Below are 21,188 nucleotides of genomic sequence, written 5' to 3'. Positions count from 1 at the left end.
CTTGTTTGAACAAAATCCATCTGTAAACAGCCGAGAAATGCTTGATTTTGATGATTTTTAAGCACAAAAATGACTGCAATTCGGCCATCTTGAATCAGATCATAAAACAAATTGATGTGCGTATATATAATATCATGTATAATGTATGTGTGAAGTTTGATTGTGATTGGTCCAGGCATGTCTAAGATACAGGTCCGGACGCACGGATGCACGGACACACAGAGGTCAAAACATAAACTGTGTCCGAACGGGGACTAAAAACATTCAAGCTGCGATGTACATGACGTTAACCAATGCACACGATGACCTGAAACAAATTTTTGGACCTCACATACAATGTATATTATTTGTATTCTCAATAAAACCTAGTTTGGACCTTTGACATGTCATGTAATATGTGTGTTGAAACAGTTACGTTATTCGCTTGTTACTCCACATCAGATGTTTCTTGCAAAAAGTCGAACATCAGTAGTTCGGTGAATTCTTTTCCCAGCATCTAGGTTGTCTCCACGGCACTGAAACGCAAGGAGGATTAGTACAGCTGGTACATGTTGTATCTTGTATCTTTCGCCAAAGCCTTACCTATATTTTACCGATGTCTGCAGAATAAATCAAGAAAACTACACAAATTGACTCCATTTATGAATAATTAACGATTGGCCCAAAAGCACGGCACAGTTGGAGGCGTGGCCTATTCAGATTGTGTTGAACTTCCAATTATAAGACTAGGTGAGGCTTTGGTGAAATTTGAAAGAGCAACTAATATTCTTCAACCTGGTATTTTTTATAGATTTTATTTTTCATTCTGTTCGTCTGTTTTTTCCAGTTTAAAAAATGTGAGCTGGTTGGAGCCTTCATCCCTTGTCTATTTCTTACACGAGATACCAATCAATACCCGATACCTAGAAAACGTCATATCTGGTCAAAAACAAACCCTGTAGCATGTTTGTGTCAGGATTTCTATTTGTGCCTACATAAATTAAGTTAGGTTACATTGAGAATATGTACATTTCAGTTATAGTATTTCGACTAAAAACATCAATTCTGGCCCCAAAAATAAGCCTGTAACATACTTATATCAGTTCTTGGTTATTTCTGAACAGTTTTCTCAAAACATCTTTATAGGAGAAACCAAAAAACTATTGTTTTCCTATTGTTTTACATTTTTAATCAAAAATTAATTAAATTTACCTCAATTATGAAGAATTATTTTGATATAAAAAAAAGTGTTCACTGAATATAGTGTCATCACACTTCATTCACACAAGTCACAAGTCCTCACATGGCCTCAGTACAGTAACCAATCCCACAAAAATCGAATTTTAATTATTAAAAATAACTGTTACTAAAAAATTATCATTATTTGAAATTGATGCATTCTGGTCCCGAGCGGTTCCGGCATCGTAGACGTACAACCCGTTACATTTGGGTCAATGTGCTGTTACAGAAACTCTTCAGTTGCCTGATATCAACAAGTGTCAAGATGATTTGGGTCAATGTGCTGTTACAGAAACTCTTCAGTTGCCTGATATCAACAAGTGTCAACATGTAAGCTACATTTGTACTTATTATTTCTTCTTTCATTCTGCATTGGTTTCTTTAGAAAGAAATTTTAAAATGTTAATTTAGACATGATAAGGTGTAAAAATTATATAATTACTAGTAGTAATTGAAACAATTTTTAATTAAAAAAAATATACTTAATCCAGTGACTCTTCATGGAAATAAAATTCAGAAGATTTGATCCAACAGGAATTTCTCTCCCATAATGCACTGCTAAATGCTCAGTCATGTGATCAGTGTAATTTGAACTCTGACATGATGGGTCATACACAGGTCAAATTGTTTACAGGAATACGATGTTGTCTACATTTCATATCAGTGAGAGATTGCAAGGAAGTTGTGAAATCGGTGTGTACTAAATATAAGGCAAAGATCAAGTCTATACTAAATTAACATTTAGTAATATTGTGAATTGAATCAACATATTGCCTGAAATTGAAGACACAACAAACTTGGTATGTATTCCACTGCCTATTTGAGAAGCGTGAAGCTAAGATCCAGTCTTAGCCATCCTCAGATTCAGAACCCAGCCTCAGATTCAAATAAACTTACTGTCAAGTTGATGAAAGTAATTGTGGTACGTTCAAGTATGCTGTCATTCTGTGAGTATAGCTCAAGATTAAAATGAGATCGTAGGTTGGAATTTTATTTTATTTTTTCACAAATAATAATACCGGTAATAAAACAAAATATAGAATGTAACAAATGAAAAACAAAACAAAAAAAGCAATGTAATATTTTAAATAGATTGAGTGCAGAATATAACACTAGAATACTGTTTTGTTCCAGACTAAAATTGATCTCTGATTACCTTGACAAAATACCAAGCTCCTGTCATTCACAATTATCTTTTTTATTGTGAACTCCAACTTGATAGGGTCACAGGTCAGATTATTCTGATTATTTTGGCTTAAATATTAACATTTATGATGTTGTGTACATTTCATATCGGAGAGTTATTGCAGAGAAGTTGTGAAATGTAAAAGGCAGGAGGTCAACTCAATCAACAACTGCCGATTATCATTCCGAATTGAAGCATTGTCTGACACAAACAACTTGGTATGTACATGTATATATGCCACATCTAGAAACATCCTTCCCCCAAGACCATGACAATTTTGACCTTGACTTCAGCATCCAAGTCACAAAAGATTAAAATAGACTAGATTGCCTGCTGTAGTATGTTGTATTGCTTTTTAGGTTATTATTATCTTCTAAACTGTCGTACTGTGAACTAAAATTTGAATAATGTGTTGCCTCAAATACTGCCATTGTAAACAAGAAAACGTGAACAATTATTAAGGAAAGTACTTGTAGTACAATTAACAGGTAGGATTGGTGTAAAGGTGATTTAATCAATTGACAATTAACAGAACTTTGAGTTATGGGCAACATACATTTTATGTTTTGTTGAGCGTCTATATTTAGTTGAATTAACAGTTATTCAAACATATTATTGAATCGAAGTTCTGTTAACTATTAATTAAACATCAAGTTACAATTTGGACATGGTTTCGCAAATGTGGGCGTGGTTTCCAAAATATGTGTGTGGTAATTTTTGTAACTCAATGTTTTCGTAACTCGATATTCATAACTCAATGTCCATATTTTGAAGCAATTCAGCATCTCTCCGCTCTGACAACGATGCTGACTTGTTTTAGTAACCAGGACACATACGTGTATATAATTACAGAAACGAACATTATTATCTAATGTATGTTTTTTTCATTAAGAACTTTAATGTTTGGCCAAGTAGTCCAGTATCTATAGATATTGATCACTATTTTCTAAAAAAAAAGGGTGGAAAAAGGTTATGACTCACCCACTTTTATCTATGGTGAGTGAGTGCGTAATGAGCAGCACTATTTGGCAAGCACTCAGGTAAAAGTATCAAATTTATCACAGTATCAAAATATGTTCATAATTCTCGATTCGGACAGAAGTTATCAACTGTTTTTTTAGCCAGTACAAAATATTTTGTTTAAAGAAAAAATAGATGTTTTCTGTGATGTACAAAGTACGAGTATATTTTATTTTACAGCCTGTGTATCATGTTTACTATGCTGAAAAATCATTAAAAAAATTCTGCCTGCACGATCACTGGTTGATTTTGAAGGATTTAATGAAACATTAGTTGCGTATTTAATGTCTCAAGTTGGCTAATGATATCTGAAAATGTCTGTAATACTAGCTCAAACACATTAATTTGGCAGTCTACATGTATATAAAACCAAGAATGTCATTTCCTGCCACCAGAGCTTATTTCCACTTCAAAACTCTTAGTAGACCATTGAAATTAGATGCCGCGAAAAGACCATGATTTTACAACAATATAAAGACATGCAACTGTAGTGGTGAAGTACCCTACTATCAAACTATTTTCGGTGGCGAAGCGGAAGAACAGACGGCGGAAACTGGGATAATGGTTATGTACATCTAGCCAATTAAGAGCTTCACAAAATGCAGTAGATACAAAAGTTTTGTTTGTATGAAATTAACTTAAAAGGAAGATATTATTTTTGTGGAAACACAAACACATGCCTAATACATGTACACTTTGCGAATTATCAAGGATGCACTTGGACAAAACAACCTAAGATGAACACTGACGCTCATTTGCATGATATTAATCTTGTGATTTGATTGATTGATTCTTCAATGTATATCACACCAGTTGCATTACCTCGTCCCATAATTTTTTTTTTTTTTATTCAACAGGAGAAATTTTTAGCGAAGGCAGAAGAAATATATCAAATTATTAATACAATCCAACATGGAAATGTCTCCGAAAACATGCACAGCAAGGCATAAGGTAGGATGGAGTACATTTTGTAGGTTGATCAGTACGAACTCCACCCTTACCCCATAGCATTTATTGGTATCTGTCTCTTTGGTAGAATGATTTTGAGTGAAAATTTTATTATTATTATTATTATTATTATTATCAAAAAGGTTCAATTCTAAATTTTAATAAATATATTGAAATTATAAATTAATTTCAATAAATTCTGTCCATGAATTTAAATATTCGATAAATCTGCTTATACATATATCTCTTGTCTGCACCCAAAAGTGTATATAAATTTTTCATCTTTCCCCTACGGAATTCTTTTCAGATTTTTTCATGAATTTGATCAAGACTTATATCCAATTGTAAATTATGTCCAAAAATAACAAATAATTTAATAAAAAATACATAAAAATCTGCAAAATGTTGCATTAAAAATTTTCAGCAAAAATTATGGCATTCACTGAATTAAATCGATTCGATTTTTTTTTCCTTCTCTGTTGTCATTCCTTGATACCTGGTGATTAATATTTTCTTGCACAATATTTATCATATGTTCTTATTTTTATATCCAAACAAAAGTATATTAACCGTTATCCTGCGAGTCCTATGCATGTACTTTTACATTGACTTGACCAGATAAGGGTTAAATTACCATAATTACCCTATATGTCTTTTTAATAGGCATTTGCCAAGCCAGACCAGCTGGAACAGTACATTCACGAAGAAACCTTTCCACAAGTTTGAGAGTTCATTGCAAACAGAGATGGACGACCTGATTATGCTAATGGTAGCGAACGTTATTTGCAGCATGTGTTTTGGAACGAATTACCATAATTACCCTATATGTCTTTTTAATAGGCATTTGCCAAGCCAGACCAGCTGGAACAGTACATTCACGAAGAAACCTTTCCACAAGTTTGAGAGTTCATTGCAAACAAAGATGGACGACCTGATTATGCTAATGGTAGCGAACGTTATTTGCAGCATGTGTTTTGGAACGAAGTAAGTGGAAATAAGATTCTTATTGCATACAATAAAACTATAACATGTTATGTGTTTGAATGTCTTAGTTGAAAAATTTACAGCATATTTATCTCCCATTCCAACACTTTTTTGTATACATTAGACGCAGCATGTATTGAAACAGTCATGTCACAGAATGCCAAACCATTGTACAAACACGAATACTTTTATATCTTGCTAAATTATGATTTCAAGCAGGAAAGATATATAACAATAAGGTTATCATGAGAAGACTGAAAAGTATGCACTTGGACAGTACTGGATTGAATCAACCTCCACTACACATTATATATATTTCTCTTAAAAATTAAGACAGTTTTTTTTTTTTACTTTACTTCTTTTTTATCAACTAATAACCAACACTTAGTCCAGTATTGTCAAAACAGTCAGATTACACACAAAATTTATTAAAATGGCTCACCCTGAAAAAAGGTCAATACAATCAATAACATGAGGATAGATTTGTTGGCCTTGGGTGCATAACCTTATTCAGAGACTGTTCTAATTTATAACATGGACTTTTTTCAGGCAAGTGAGTAGAACTGTTAATTACTACCTTATACTAAAATATGTTTGGATATTTAGAGTACTAAAAAATTTTCGCTTTCAGTCCAGATAGACCTAAAATACACCACGAATATTCACTTTTGAGATATAATTGTTGAGATATAAGTGTTGATTCTTGGATATTTCAGCTTCGTCGTCCTGTACTTCATTCAATAATTCAAACTTCCCAGATTGTGTAAAAATGGAGAGTTTCTCGATTTTGATATCGAAACCGCCTTGGCTTAATTATTTGCTGGGGGACGGCAGCTTAGGTACGTGCTCTGTAACTTGCAGCGCATGAACCTAAAAACGTTAGGTAATCAAATTCACGCCAGTTGTGAACTTTATCAGGATTCCCGTATGAAGTTACACATCATTCTAGCAAGGAAAAATATTTCAATAAAAAATATTCAACTATCTTATGCAACACCAATAAGATCATAATGGTAATGTTTATTGCTCTTTTAAACTAGAGGCATTATCAGAGCATGGGTCTTATTTTGGAACTCCTGCCAGGATTGTATTCCCAGAATAGTGCCAGTTGTTAAAGAAACATAAAACTTTAATTCTCAACAAGGATGAAAGGACCAGTTACTGAGACAAAAGTGCTACTCCCCACGAAACCCACTTACCGCGAAAGCCACTCACCGTGAGTCTACTAGTATAAATTTTAAAATATTATATGTCAATTTGTGTATTTTTACTTCACAGAAATGATATATGCCGAAAAAGTAATGCATAGTGGATTGCTTGTAGTAGTGTTTATTTATCAAAATGCTTTTACAAGGCGACAGTTTTATCTCAACTGTTTATAGTAAAACATTTTACCTGATAAAGATATATCCACAAATCAGACAGACTGAAGTTCTCCTCTCACTAAATAATTTTCACAAGTATTTTTGTTTCTTAATATATACATGTAAAAGATCAATAAAAATACATGAATATATATATATATATATATATATATATATATATATATATATATATATATATATATATATATATAGAGGTTTTACTTTTTTTTTATTTTTTCTAAAGGAGTACCCTCTTTTAACAAATGAATAAAGAGAGGGTCCATTGATTTTTTTTCCTTTTTACAATGGAAGTCTTTGCAGTTAGTGTATCTGTCTGTATGTATGTGTGTGTGTCCGTCTGTTCCACTAATATCTCAAGAACTATATATCGGTTTTTGATGGAACTTGGTGCATAGATGCTCTGGGCCAATGCGCAGATTTGATTAGTTTTGGATAAAAATCCGTGCATATTAATTAGCTAATTTGCATAATTAGTACTAATCAAGTACTAATCATTACATTTCAACTATGCAGAGACCTGATTAGTTTTGGGGTAAGGGGTGATCTCATATTCAAACATGCGGGTCAAACCTACGAAAACCCAAACCGCCCGAACAAAACCCAGTTTTGCGGTTTGGAAGTTTAAGCAATAGACAGTGCAGTTCAGGACGACCGCACGAATTTGCATAAAAACTGTGGTTCGAACCGATCTCATTCACACTTCATTCAAGCTGTTGTTGTTTGTTTTTAGGATTGACAGAGTTTACATTGCTTTTTGAAGACTGGATAGTTGTCTCTAAAATGTGTCGGTTTATTGGTGTACACATTCCATGGTGTACAGTAGTCATTTTATCGTGTGTCTTGCCACTCTTTCATATATCGGGGAACAGCGTGCTCAATTCAAACCAGGTAGGATTAGTGTACAGGTGATTTAGTCAATTCAAACCAGGTAGGATCGGTGTGCAGGTGATTTAATCAATTCAAACCAGGTAGGATTGGTGTACAGGTGATTTAGTCAATTCAAACCAGGTAGGATTGGTGTGCAGGTGATTTAATCAATTCAAACCAGGTAGGATTGGTGTACAGGTGATTTAGTCAATTCAAACCAGGTAGGATTAGTGTACAGGTGATTTAGTCGATTGAAACCAGGTAGGATTAGTGTACAGGTGATTTAGTCAATTCAAACCAGGTAGGATTGGTGTAAAGGTGATTTAATTAATTCAAATCAGGTAGGATTGGTGTACAGGTGATTTAATCAATTCAAATCAGGGAGGATTGGTATACAGGTGATTTAGTCAATTGAAACCAGGTAGGATTGGTGTAAAGGTGATTTAATCAATTCAAATCAGGTAGGATTGGTGTAAAGGTGATTTAATCAATTCAAATCAGGTAGGATTGGTATACAGGTGATTTAGTCAATTGACCCCAGGTTGGATTGGTGTAAAGGTGATTTAGTCAATTCAAACCAGGTAGGATTGGTGTAAAGGTGATTTAATCAATTCAAATCAGGTAGGATTGGTATACAGGTGATTTAGTCAATTGAAACCCGGTAGGATTGGTGTAAAGGTGATTTCACAATTCAAATCAGGTAGGATTGGTATACAGGTGATTTAGTCAATTGAAACCAGGTTGGATTGGTGTAAAGGTGATTTAGTCAATTTAAACCAGGTAGGATTGGTGTAAAGGTGATTTAATCAATTCAAATCAGGTAGGATTGGTATACAGGTGATTGAGTCAATTGAAACCAGGTAGGATTGGTGTAAAGGTGATTTAATCAATTCAAATCAGATAGGATTGGTGTACAGGTGATTTAGTCAATTCAAACCAGGTAGGATTTAGTGTACAGGTGATTTAGTCAATTCAAACCAGATAGGATTGGTGTAAAGGTGATTTAATCAATTCAAATCAGGTAGGATTGGTATACAGGTGATTTAGTCAATTGAAACCAGGTAGGATTGGTGTAAAGGTGATTTAATCAATTCAAATCAGGTTGGATTGGTGTACAGGTGATTTAGTCAATTCAAACCAGGTAGGATTAGTGTACAGGTGATTTAGTCAATTGAAACCAGGTAGGATTGGTGTAAAGGTGATTTAATCAATTCAAATCAGGTAGGATTGGTATACAGGTGATTTAATCAATTCGAATCAGGTAGGATTGGTGTAAAGGTGATTTAATCAATTCAAATCAGGTAGGATTGGTGCAAAGGTGATTTAATCAATTTAAATCAGGTAGGATTGGTGTACAGATGATTTAGTCAATTCAAATCAGGTAGGATTGGTATACAGGTGATTTAGTCAATTGAAACCAGGTTGGATTGGTGTAAAGGTGATTTAGTCAATTCAAACCAGGTAGGATTGGTGTAAAGGTGATTTAATCAATTCAAATCAGGTAGAATTGGTATACAGGTGATTGAGTCAATTGAAACCAGGTAGGATTGGTGTAAAGGTGATTTAATCAATTCAAATCAGATAGGATTGGTGTACAGGTGATTTAGTCAATTCAAACCAGGTAGGATTCAGTGTACAGGTGATTTAGTCAATTCAAACCAGATAGGATTGGTGTAAAGGTGATTTAATCAATTCAAATCAGGTAGGATTGGTATACAGGTGATTTAGTCAATTGAAACCAGGTTGGATTGGTGTAAAGGTGATTTAGTCAATTCAAACCAGGTAGGATTGGTGTAAAGGTGATTTAGTCAATTCAAATCAGGTAGGATTGGTATACAGGTGATTTAGTCAATTGAAACCAGGTAGGATTGGTGTAAAGGTGATTTAATCAATTCAAATCAGGTTGGATTGGTGTACAGGTGATTTAGTCAATTCAAATCAGGTAGGATTAGTGTACAGGTGATTTAGTCAATTGAAACCAGGTAGGATTGGTGTAAAGGTGATTTAATCAATTCAAATCAGGTAGGATTGGTATACAGGTGATTTAATCAATTCGAATCAGGTAGGATTGGTGTACAGGTGATTTAGTCAATTGAAATCAGGTAGGGTTGGTGTAAAGGTGATTTAATCAATTCAAATCAGGTAGGATTGGTGCAAAGGTGATTTAATCAATTTAAATCAGGTAGGATTGGTGTAAAGGTGATTTAATCAATTCAAATCAGGTAGGATTGGTGCAAAGGTGATTTAATCAATTAATCAGGTAGGATTGGTGTACAGATGATTTAGTCAATTCAAATCAGGTAGGATTGGTGCAAAGGTGATTTAATCAATTTAAATCAGGTAGGATTGGTGTACAGATGATTTAGTCAATTCAAACCAGGTAGGATTAGTGTACAGGTGATTTAGTCAATTCAAACCAGGTAGGATTTGCATAATTCCATTTACCAATGAGTATTTAGTTTAGTACTACTGATCCATCTTCCCGGGAGCAGAGTACGTCACAGGATGTTGCTAGGATAGGACGTGCACCTATATCAAATGTATCATGGATTCTGTGCAAGCTGTAGTTGGCTAAAGTTGAAAAAAAATACACAGAAGCTAATCCCGAACAACCAAATTTATTTATGTTGAACATGTATGATAGTCTTGTTACACTGTTCAGGATAGTCAACTAGCCTAAAGTACAGTTTTTTGAAAGTTTTTGGCCGCTGGTTTCACCATTTGTGGTTTCCAGACGAGGAAAATCTTGGATATTCACTCCTGATAATAAATTACTTCCTTTCGAATATCAACTAATTTTCCCAAATTCTTTCCAGGAAGTCCCCGTGATTTTATTGACAGGCACAACATGACGATAAAGTTGCGGCTGAACTACTGACTAATGATCACCTCAGGCAGAGTGTTTCAGACTTATCTGGAGGCAGGTCACATATTTTATAATTATACACTGGTGTGAATACCATTGATCCTTGTTAGTTTGTTTGATTTGAATATAAAATGTGGACAATATTAATATCAAAATAGATGAGCTTTTCAGCTCTGCAGTCGACTTTGTCAACGGAGCTAATCATACGAGTGATTGTCTGTAGTCGACGTCCATGTCAACTTTTTATTTTATTTGCAGTGTTTGGAAACTTTTATGCAATTCAGGTACCTTTATATTACCGGGGTAATACAGTACATGTATTATTAAAACTACAAAACATTATTATATTGTAACCGTATAAATTTATAGTTACCTGAGTATTTATATCCTCAGATAGTCTGATAAGACTTTATGCTTAATTTTTATTCAATATTTAATATTTAGATCACAACAGGCAAGTTTGTAATAGTTTTACTGGTTTTTTTTTTTGAGATGAGATCAAGGCGGTCAACTGCTTGGTGGTGATCAAGTTAATCTGGGATGCAGTGAGACCCAATTGTCATCCGATACATGTATACCTTAATTTGTTTGTGGTCTGATCGAATTTAACCGACTGACTGACAAAATCCAAGAACGTCATTACAACCATGATGGCAATTTCAATTAAACTCACACATGGATGCCATTATAACTTATTTCTTATCCGCCTTTGAATCTACCTCCTATTTCAGCTGCCATAGCTCAAACAAGATATGCTGTAGAGTGGACAATAGTTTACCTGGTACATTTCCCTGATGTACAAGCCAAAGTTCACCAAGAAATTGAGGAACAGATTGGTGTTGACTGCTTACCGAATATAAGTGATAAAGACCGCTTTCTGTTTTGCCAGGCAGTGATAATGGAAATAATGAGAGTGAGGACTGTGGTGCCATTGTCTTTACCATTGAAAACCACATGTGCAACAACTCTGGGTGAGTCAGTTAATATACCCCTGTATTGGAAGTGTGCACCAACTTTAGAGTCGCATGCTTTTCCCTAATGTTCATTTCACTGTACATAACAGTTTTTAGCTGTGGTATGCTTTATATTATGATCATTTAATAATATCTCAACCATTAATGAAATGTACATCCACATTCTAATCGGTGAATAAGAGATCAATTTCAAGATGCTTATGTCTTTGGATACGTGTATTATAAAAGGATGTGTAAACTTTTTTGACAAAAATAAAACTGATGAATGAATGAACTTGGTTATGCATTTAAATTGAGTTAGCTGCCCAATCAAAATAATGTAATGAGGACTGCACTCCACAATCCCTGGATCAGGGCATCCAATTTGCCCAATGACATATCAAAAATTATTAATTATTGTGGAGTCCTAACATATGAATTATACTGAATTACTCATGAATGTGTTTACAGGTGGCTTTAATCTTCCAAAAAAAACCGTTGTCTGGCCAAATTTATGGGCATTACATATGGATGAACGCGAGTGGGACAACCTTGAATTCCACCCAGGTAAGCTGTGCATTAGTTTGTTCCAGGCATATATTATTCATATGAAAGCTTTGCTGTTCATGAAAGCATTACGTACTAATATTGTACAGTAAATATGGCGCCATTAAAGTTATTAAATCATTCTGTGTCATCAATTCATCATTCAAACTTTTTTACATTCTCTTGTTTTGTCAACAGGAATTGTGAATTTTTATTCGGTGCTAATATCTTTCCCATGATGCAAAACATGAAACAGCATCAACATGTATTTGGGATACTGAAAATACAATTCTCTTCACAGAACGTTTTCTGAATGACGAAGGCAATCTGAAACCAAAGCCAGAAAGTTATCTCCCATTCTCTGCCGGTCGACGTGGATGTCTTGGAGAAGCGCTTGTCAAAGATGAATTATTTCTCATGTTTACTTGCCTGCTGCAGCAATTTGTATTTACTGTACAACCGGGAGCTGAAAAACCTAGTTTTGTTCCTAATTGTGAAGCTTTCAACTTGCTATGTCGCAAATATGAAATTATTGGTAGAAAACAGAACAAGTAAACAGTTTTTATCTCATGATGGTTCAAAATTTCCCAAATCCACTGTACAAGTAATTTTTATTATCATTTTTCCAAATCCAGTGAATTTAGTGTCAACTTTTTTACCCAACATCGATGCATTTATTTTGATTTGAAAATGTCGTTGAAGTTGTGCTTATATTTTGATTTTCCCTGAAAATGTAATTTTTCTTCTATTTTTTCTAAAAATAATTGATTTCATGTATAATATTCGATCAAACCCACACGACGTTTTAGAGCATTAACAGATTCTCAAATTGCTACATTATTGTGTTATCACACGACGTTTTAGAGCATTAACAGATTCTCAAATTGCTACATTATTGTGTTATCACACGAGAATATTTCTTAATAATCTTGTCATTTAATATATTCATTTTTTCAAGTTGGTTACAAAAATTGAGTATAACCGAAGTGAAAATGAAAATTGTATTTTTATATTAAAGCGCGGTGGTCATCGTGCAACGCTTGTTCAAATTTCATGTATTTCACACACGTTGTATACGTTGCTATGAGTCCCATATCGAACAGGACGCGGCGCGACGACTGTCGCCCTTTAATCAGATCGCTGTGTTAATGTATTCCCAGCAAAATTTGACATGTAACATAATAAATGAAACAGTTGTGTTATTTGCAAAATCTTTGCCTCAGAAATTCTTGCTAATAGCGAATCACCAAGCAATTTTTGAATTTTCAGCATCTCAGGGGGTCATCAAGACACCATATCAAACACAGGATTTTCTTTTCAAGCGAACTTTGAACATTGTTATAAAGTGCATACATATACATGCAAACCATTTGAATAATGTAATATTAAAAAGAAATGTCCATTGCACCTTGTCATGTGGTATCATGGGACCTGCACTATGTATACTGCATGTTTAGACAACCATGTACACCCTGGAGAGAGTTTATGGATAAATTAAACACTTAGAATGCTTTTTCAAATATTTACACCTGCAACAAAATGATACAAACCCTGAAATTTGCATAAAAAAACATCCATATACGAATGGTGGGGAAAATACAAAGTACCCCCCCCCCCCCAATAATTGTCAGTGAAGAGAATTCCAACTGTTGCACGGAAAGCTACTCATAAGAGCACTTAGCTATACAAGTGCTATCGTTTAGCGAATCAAAAAAAAAAAATATTTAAGCACAGGGTTGCTTATTGGATTAATTTTCAGATTTTAACAAAAGTATTCAATGGTGCAATCTTAGGGATTTAGGAGCTCCAGTTTAAGTTTGTGACACTAGCAAGGTTAGTCTTACCGCCATTGGTGTACATCGCCCTCATAAGGTCAATTTATGCCACTGTTAGGCAAATTGAAAATAACATCACTTCTTCACAACTCCAAGCAATTGGAGTCTCTACATTACATTTTGATTTAATTTTGAGTTGAAGATTGAAGTACGGTACTTCAATGGATGTCACTACAAAAAGACAATATGATGCAGCTTGAGGGGGTATTACTGCCACTGACAGCATTTTATTGTAGTAATTCGTTCATATTTATCTCTGTACAACAGTACAAAATAGACATGCATATACATCTCAATGAAATACACATAACTTTTCACAAAAATATTTTTTTTACAATCATAACTTAAACTTGTCATTACAAAATAAAACGGCTGCAAACTATGACTGTGGATCCTCCCTGTCAATTTGTGTTTCTCATGAAAACGACTAAGGTTCAATGGAGTGGGAACAAAATGTTGAGCATACGATTAATGTGGGTGAGGGAATTTGAAAAAAAGTATCTGGGAATGGTGGTCTTCTAAAAATAGTTCTGTTGAAAAGCTGCAATTGCATTATTTAAGTACAGTTTCTATGGTGACCTGTGATTTCACGTCCTACTTCAATTCTGCGTAGGAAACGGGGAAAAAAAAAGTTCAAGTACTAAAAGTACAAAGCAGAGTTATACTGCCCTCTAGCAAATAGAATTAAGGAAATGGCGCCCTCAAGTGTTAGATATTGGTCGATGGCACAACATATCCTTCCATACTACTGGGGGTCGGTGGACATACCATATTTTTTACCATTCAACACACATTTCATTGATATTTTGTGATCATTTTTTAAAAACAGCATTTCACATTGCATCATCACAATTAAAATTGTTCATTTCAAATTTGTACCAAGATTGGAAAAAACATAACAGTTTGCAAATGCCACTCAATTGTAAAATGTCATTCTTCTACATTGCTATAACACGTCATCAAAACAGAGGAATGGACAGGACATAGTTGAAAATTGAACTCAAGCTATGAAAGCACTTCACCACCCCCACTCGCATCTCTGAACCCCCATCGACACTCCAACCCTCCTCTATTTTAGACATCCCTTTAATCAATAAATTATTAAACCCACTTATTTTGTCACACTATGCATGGACTGTACTATTAACGTATGTGACTGGTTAAAACTAGAGAAAATATACTAAACAGCAAAACTATACAAGACTTTTTTTTTTCAATATAAAACATTCATCTAAATAAAAATACCTCTTTTTAATTAAAGCTTTCAAGACAAGCAATGTCTTGATAGTTTCTTGGGTTCCACAAAAGCATCGTCTTTCCATAGATTGTCCGTGGAACCAGAGAAAAAATTGCTATCAAAAATTTATACAATTTCACCGCCAAGTCTTAGGTCTTCAGTGAAACCTCTCTGAACCAAAAAGAAGTGGTGTGACGGAGAGCTTTATATGTGCAAACCAGTACAGAAAAAAAGCATTCGAATCAGACAGGTTTCTGATTTACATGCAGAACATATTTCAAGACTGAAAAAGATTGACATTGGCGGTGAAACCACAAGAAAATGCCCACGAATAAAATTGCATAATAAATATTTTGTTAAGTTTGATTGTTTTTCAGCCTGAAAGTCATGTTTTTCAGGGATTGTCAGAATGATAAATATGGTTGCTATAAATGTAGTTGATGATGCCAATACATTCATATTTGAACTGTTATCTGACAAGTAATTTTATAGAATTTGAGCTAAGTTTTTTGAAAACATTTTAGATTCACAATAAAGAATTAAGCTTAAACGAGTTCTTGCACAGAAACAGAAAAGATTATGCAAGACTGGCATCATGAACTTGTGAATATGCATAAGACTAGTATTAACTCATGAATATGCATTATACTGGTCATTTACTCATGAATATGCATAATACAAGCATAAACTCATGAATATGCATAGATACTGGCCTTTTACTCATGAATATACATAAGACAAGCATGAATATGCATAGATACTGTCTTTTACTCATGAATATGCATAAGACAAGCATGAACTCATGAATATGCATAGATATTGGCCTTTTACTCATGAATATGCATAATACAAGCATGAACTCATGAATATGCATAGATATTGGCCTTTTACTCATGAATATGCATAAGACAAGCATAAACTCATGAATATGCATAGATATTGGCCTTTTACTCATGAATATGCATAAGACAAGCATGAACTCATGAATATGCATAAGACAAGCATGAATATGTATAGATACTGGTCTTTTACTCATGAATATACATAAGACAAGCATGAATATGCATAGATACTGACCTTTTACTCATCAATATGCATACGACGAGCATGAATATGCATAGATACTGTTCTTTTACTCTTGAATATGCATAAGACGAGCATGAACTCATGAATATGCATAGAAACTGGTCTTTTACTAGTGAATATGCATAAGACGAGCATGAACTCATGAATATGCATAATACCTGTATTTTACTCATGTATATGCATGAAACTGGTGCATATTATTTCAGGGATTGTCAGAATAATAAATATGATTGCTATAAAAGCAGTTGATAATGCCAATACATTCATACTAAACTGTTACCTGACTAGCAGTTGTATAGAATGTGATCTTGATGAGCTAAGCCCAACCAAGCTAATTTTTTTTGAAAACATTTCAGGTTCACAATGGCGCATAAAGCTAAAATACAGACACAGAAAGAAATATGTACAAGACTGGCATGAACTCATGACTACAAATAATACTGATCTTTCACTCATGAATATGCATAAGATTAATATGAACTCATGAATATGCATGAGGCTGGCACCATGAATTTAAGAATATGCATAATACTAGTTCTGGAGCCTAATGAGGCTACACAAAAAAAAACTTGTCAACAAGAAGACTGATAGGTTGAACCCCAATCTAAGTTAATAATGCAGTCCAGTAAGGACACTGAAAACAAACTAGCTAATTCTAAATGAACTTCTGAGAAGATAATGCATTATAAATCCCTTTGTAAAAAAAAGTATTTTCTTTTAAGAACACAAATATTTACAAGTACACAGATAATAGTCCCCCCTCCCCCAAAAAAACAACAAATCCAAAAATCTGTATCAAACTTAATATAACAATAATTTAGACAATACAAAAAACAGATGTAAAGTATGTCATTTTGGAAAAAACAAACTAATGGTCACATCATAAAATTCATTGTGGTGGTTGAATCCATGGTAACATGACACAAACAAAGTTTCATTAAAGGAACGTTGACGCAACATACTTTCCAAGGAAGGTATTGAACCTTCTTTCAGATGCTAATGAATTTTGACCGGCACAAATTCAGTAACACTGTGTAACGCAAGGATGAATGCCTTTGCGAATACCCCCTCGTTGATAACACTGATAAGAGAAATCATGTTTATCATATAACCAAACTGGTTTGAACTCGTTAACTAGATCTGGTTTAAACTAGTTTATACTAGATCTACAATAAGAATAGTTGTGTTAAAATTATGTGGATTGCTCAATATACAAATAGGTTCGTTATAAAATAAATTATATGCGAGGGATATCTTAAAATTCTTAAAAAAGCAATGGTGCTTTATGAATAATCATTTCAGTTCAAAGAAATGGCAGAATTTGAAAATCTGGCAGCCAATGAAGAGACGAGCTTAGTTTTTTCTTCAAAGTTAAAGATAATTAAAGTTTTCTTCCATACTGGCGGTTGTATCAAAATTGGTTAAGTAGTGAACATGTGACAAATATATATTGTTAGACATTAGATGACATTCTTGGAACATCATAGTTTCATTTTGAAAATAGTTTGTTTGTATTTAAATTTACATATATTACTAAGTTTTTTGTATTAGAACTATTCATGTTTTTGTTTTGTTTTTTTTATATTTTAAGAGTTTTCTGGTTTTCCATCATGTCTTTCAAACGAGAAAGATATTCTTCGTCTGTCACCATTTCCTGGTTTCTATGTTGATTTGGGGATTGTTGAGGACGAGCGTAAAGCGGGTTGCTGGCATAGTGGTTTGCAATCGGGGCAGTTCGTTGAGGTTGTTGTCGTTGTCTGTGTTCTGGTGACGGATTTGTTACTGCATGGGGATTGGCAAAACAATGCCTTGGTTGATTCGCCTCAGGATGTTGTAGGACAGTCAAACCCTCATCGTCCCAAGCATATTCCCCACTTTCTTTATCGCTCGGCATGTACGGTTGTTGTAGCGTTTCAAGAAGAAGATTTGGAATGGTGTTATCATCACTACTTGATGATGAATCACTAGCGCTACTTGATGAATCACTATCTGATTCGCTGGCATTAGTTGTTACATCGCCATCATTGGTGTAAACACTACTGTCTTCAGCCTCAGCCAAGGAAAAGTCGTTGGATCCTACTTCAAATGAGTCTAGCATGGGTCGTATAAAGGCATGTTCAGGTACAGGCTCATCTGGTTGTTGGCATAGATAAATATAGCTATCATCAAGATTGCTGTCTTGGTCTTCCTCCTCAGTTTCAGCTACAGGCATGCGTGGCATTTCGTCTTCTAGATCTGAATCAGTCTCGTGGATTGCAAGATTCATTCCATTATGCAAGGGTGCGTTCACATCATTTTCCCCACCGCTCTGATTATACATGTTATTGTGATCCGGATTGGCATACGACGGGTTGATAGACTCGATCGTTAATGGAACGTCCTGAAGTGGAGAATGTGTTGGACTATACGAGTGATTTCTAAAATTGTGTCGAGGACTGCTTTGATGAACGCGCTGAGGGCTGCCACGATAGCTGCTGTATGGACTGTTGTTGCTATGCCGACTACCAAGACTGTGATGTGGACTACCATCTCCATAGCAACCATCTGGTGATGCCTTATAGGCGGAGGATATTCCGCTATTGTGTGAGAGGGGACAAACAAATGAAGTTTCCTCTTCTTGCTCCAGTTCATCTTGTACGTCATCTGGATCGTTCTTCATAGACTAAGAGAACAGAAAGAGAAAATTAATCAATTCGTAAATTATTTTTTTTTATCAAACAGCGGTTTTCACAATGCTCACTCAGGTGCACTGCATAGGAATAAAACCAACCTCATTCAGGGCGACTCACCTACTTACCCCATTCAAGGGCTATTACCTGTATTGCAGTATATTAATCCTCATTCAGGGGCCACTCATATGCATTAGTGGGTAACAAACCTCATTCAGCGGCCACTCACTTGCATTGGTGTATAACAATCCTCATTCAGGGGCAACTCTCTGCATTGCGGTATAATAATCCTCATTCAGGGGCCACTCGCCTGCATTGTGGTATAACAATCTATATTCAGGGGCTATTACCTGTATTGGTATATAACAATCCTCATTCAGGGGCCACTCACCTGCATTGGTGTATAACAATCCTCATTCAGGGGCACATCTCCATTAATCCTATTTACAGGATATGTCATCAATTTTTCTTTCTCTTTTTCCTTCTTTCTCTTTTCTTTTTCCTTCTCCTTTTGCCTTTTCTGGTATTTTTTCTTCCCAGTCCTGAAAACAGAAATTTGTCAAACAAGAAAAGTATGAATACATACTCTAAGGCACTAACAAAAACAACTGCCAGGTACTAATCAGCATATTATGTAACTCCACCTACATTGTGTAAAGACATGAACATAGTGAAACAATTGTGAGCTTGCCATCTGTAAAACTGAATTAATACCTGCTTGGTCATAAATCTTAAAAGATGATGGTCACATGTTCAGTTCCTGATTTCTAATTGTGCAGTACCCGAACAAAGAACGCATTTTACATGTGTTGTACAATACCCATATTAAACACTACATTTCATGACGATCGCCACCCTTCAAGATAGTAAGTTTGAAACTTACAGACTAGCACACCAATCACAATAGATGAAATACACAATACACCTTGTAAATGCATGAATTGGACTTTTTTTACAGCATTATCAAATACTCCACCCAGGAGATTTAAACATGTGTCAAAAACCCAAGGGCGGGGTGAGAGCTCTACTATCAATTTATATGTGGACACTGTCAAACTCCTCAACATCATGGCATTCAGAATCCTGTTTTAGATTAGTTTTTTGTGCCATAGCACTTATTTGAATTTTGCATAAGAAATGCATTTTGCACATATTACATATGTTGCAGGGGGGCCACATCAAACACAAAGCGGTGAAACAACTATGGCACTTAAAATCAATGCATCTGGAAATATGTCTTTAGAAGTTTTCACACATCTTGTTAAAACATCACTTGCTGGAAACCTTTATAGAAATGAATGGGGAAACAAAATAGTGCCAGCAAGTGATATGTTAACAACGACAACATGCTAACAGTTTTAGTGAAGATAATAATGCTTCAACCTGTTTATACCAATACTTAATCTTAGATTAAAGTGGGAGGGTCATCAACTGCGACGATAACAATACACGCTAAAACACAAAAGCTCATGGGTAGACGCTCGTTTGTAAACAATGACACGCTATGGCCATCTGACGCATACGCAGGTGACAACTCCCCCGCTTTAATCCTCAAAGCGACAACATTTTTGTACTTGACACTTGTTGGATTCAACGCATGGGACCCATATAAAACACCACACAGTGCAACAATCTGCGGTGTATCATCACTGGTATTACTTATATAAGAACTTGTTAAAACACCTGCTCAAAAAAATCCCTCCAGCAAAGGTAAGGCTGACACAATTTTATGAGATGAAAGTTTCAACATGACTGGAAACCTACAAAAGTTGTTGTATTGAAAGCCAACAATACCATGGAGCTGCTCAATAACAAACCAGCTTTTCAGAAAACAAGTCTCAGCTTAAGCTTAAGCTTGCTCTATAAATGGTACCCACCCCCTTTGAAAATGGAATGTTCCAGAACTATTAAAAGAAAGAGATTATTTTTATTACCATATAAAAATATACCATTTCAAAATCTGGCCACCCACCTAGATGACAAAACTCTACATTAGACTTATCAGCCACCTGACAAAGATATATTTCAGTTCTTAGTGTCCTGTACATTGCCATTTAATAGTCAATTCTTTGCTTTGTTTTCTAAAAGTCTAAAAACCTGGAAAAAGTTGTTAGGGACATGTTTTAAATGAGCATGCACCAGTAATTTAAATAGTTTTTTCTGGGTCTGACAATTTATACCAATGGGGTCAAAGGTCACTCGAGAAGCAAATGAGTGGGTTGTCATTTATTTATAAATATTCCTATTCTTAATACTTTGAGATCATTCTTTATTGGGGCTTGAGACTATAGTGTAAAATAGTTTCTGATCTGTTGAGCCGTGGTCGTCACACTACATCGTGTTTGATATAGGACTCTTGGCAATGTATACATATGTTAAATACATTGC

The 21,188-nt window shown here is 34.7% G+C and overlaps 2 protein-coding genes across 7 annotated transcripts in view; one reads left to right on the top strand and one right to left on the bottom strand.

The window, feature by feature from the left end:
• The first annotated feature begins 1,829 nt into the window (after nucleotides 1-1,829).
• Nucleotides 1,830-13,184, top strand: LOC146730253 (cytochrome P450 2U1-like). Of its 4 annotated transcripts, none has more exons than XM_085493801.1 (8): nucleotides 1,830-2,018; nucleotides 4,282-4,375; nucleotides 5,036-5,356; nucleotides 7,472-7,629; nucleotides 10,425-10,528; nucleotides 11,206-11,445; nucleotides 11,899-11,994; nucleotides 12,275-13,184. In XM_085493801.1, the coding sequence occupies exons 6-8, from the start codon at nucleotides 11,373-11,375 to the stop codon at nucleotides 12,526-12,528; spliced, it is 423 nt and encodes a 140-aa protein (XP_085349927.1). In that variant the 5' UTR covers nucleotides 1,830-2,018; nucleotides 4,282-4,375; nucleotides 5,036-5,356; nucleotides 7,472-7,629; nucleotides 10,425-10,528; nucleotides 11,206-11,372; the 3' UTR covers nucleotides 12,529-13,184. The 4 variants fall into 4 exon arrangements, with proteins under 4 accessions (XP_085349927.1, XP_085349925.1, XP_085349928.1 ...); XM_085493799.1 differs by having other exon boundaries at nucleotides 1,830-2,622; XM_085493802.1 differs by lacking the exon at nucleotides 7,472-7,629 and having other exon boundaries at nucleotides 1,830-2,622.
• An 820-nt stretch (nucleotides 13,185-14,004) lies between these two features.
• Nucleotides 14,005-21,188, bottom strand: part of LOC100378139 (uncharacterized) — a 65,461-nt gene continuing 58,277 nt past the window's right edge. For all 3 annotated transcript variants that reach the window (XM_085493877.1, XM_002739790.4, XM_085493878.1), the window contains 2 exons: nucleotides 19,192-19,342; nucleotides 14,005-18,793 (listed from right to left, as the gene is read on the bottom strand). In XM_085493877.1, coding sequence (XP_085350003.1) covers nucleotides 17,711-18,793; nucleotides 19,192-19,342 — 1,234 coding nt within the window. In that variant the 3' untranslated portion in view covers nucleotides 14,005-17,710. The remainder of the gene's footprint in view (nucleotides 18,794-19,191; nucleotides 19,343-21,188) is intronic.

Source organism: Saccoglossus kowalevskii, chromosome 19 (genome assembly GCF_978046115.1).
Source record: "Saccoglossus kowalevskii chromosome 19, keSacKowa6.1, whole genome shotgun sequence".
Taxonomy (NCBI): Eukaryota; Metazoa; Hemichordata; class Enteropneusta; family Harrimaniidae; genus Saccoglossus; species Saccoglossus kowalevskii.
Note: the sequence above shows the minus strand (reverse complement) of the source record. Positions and strands in the feature narration are given on the sequence as shown.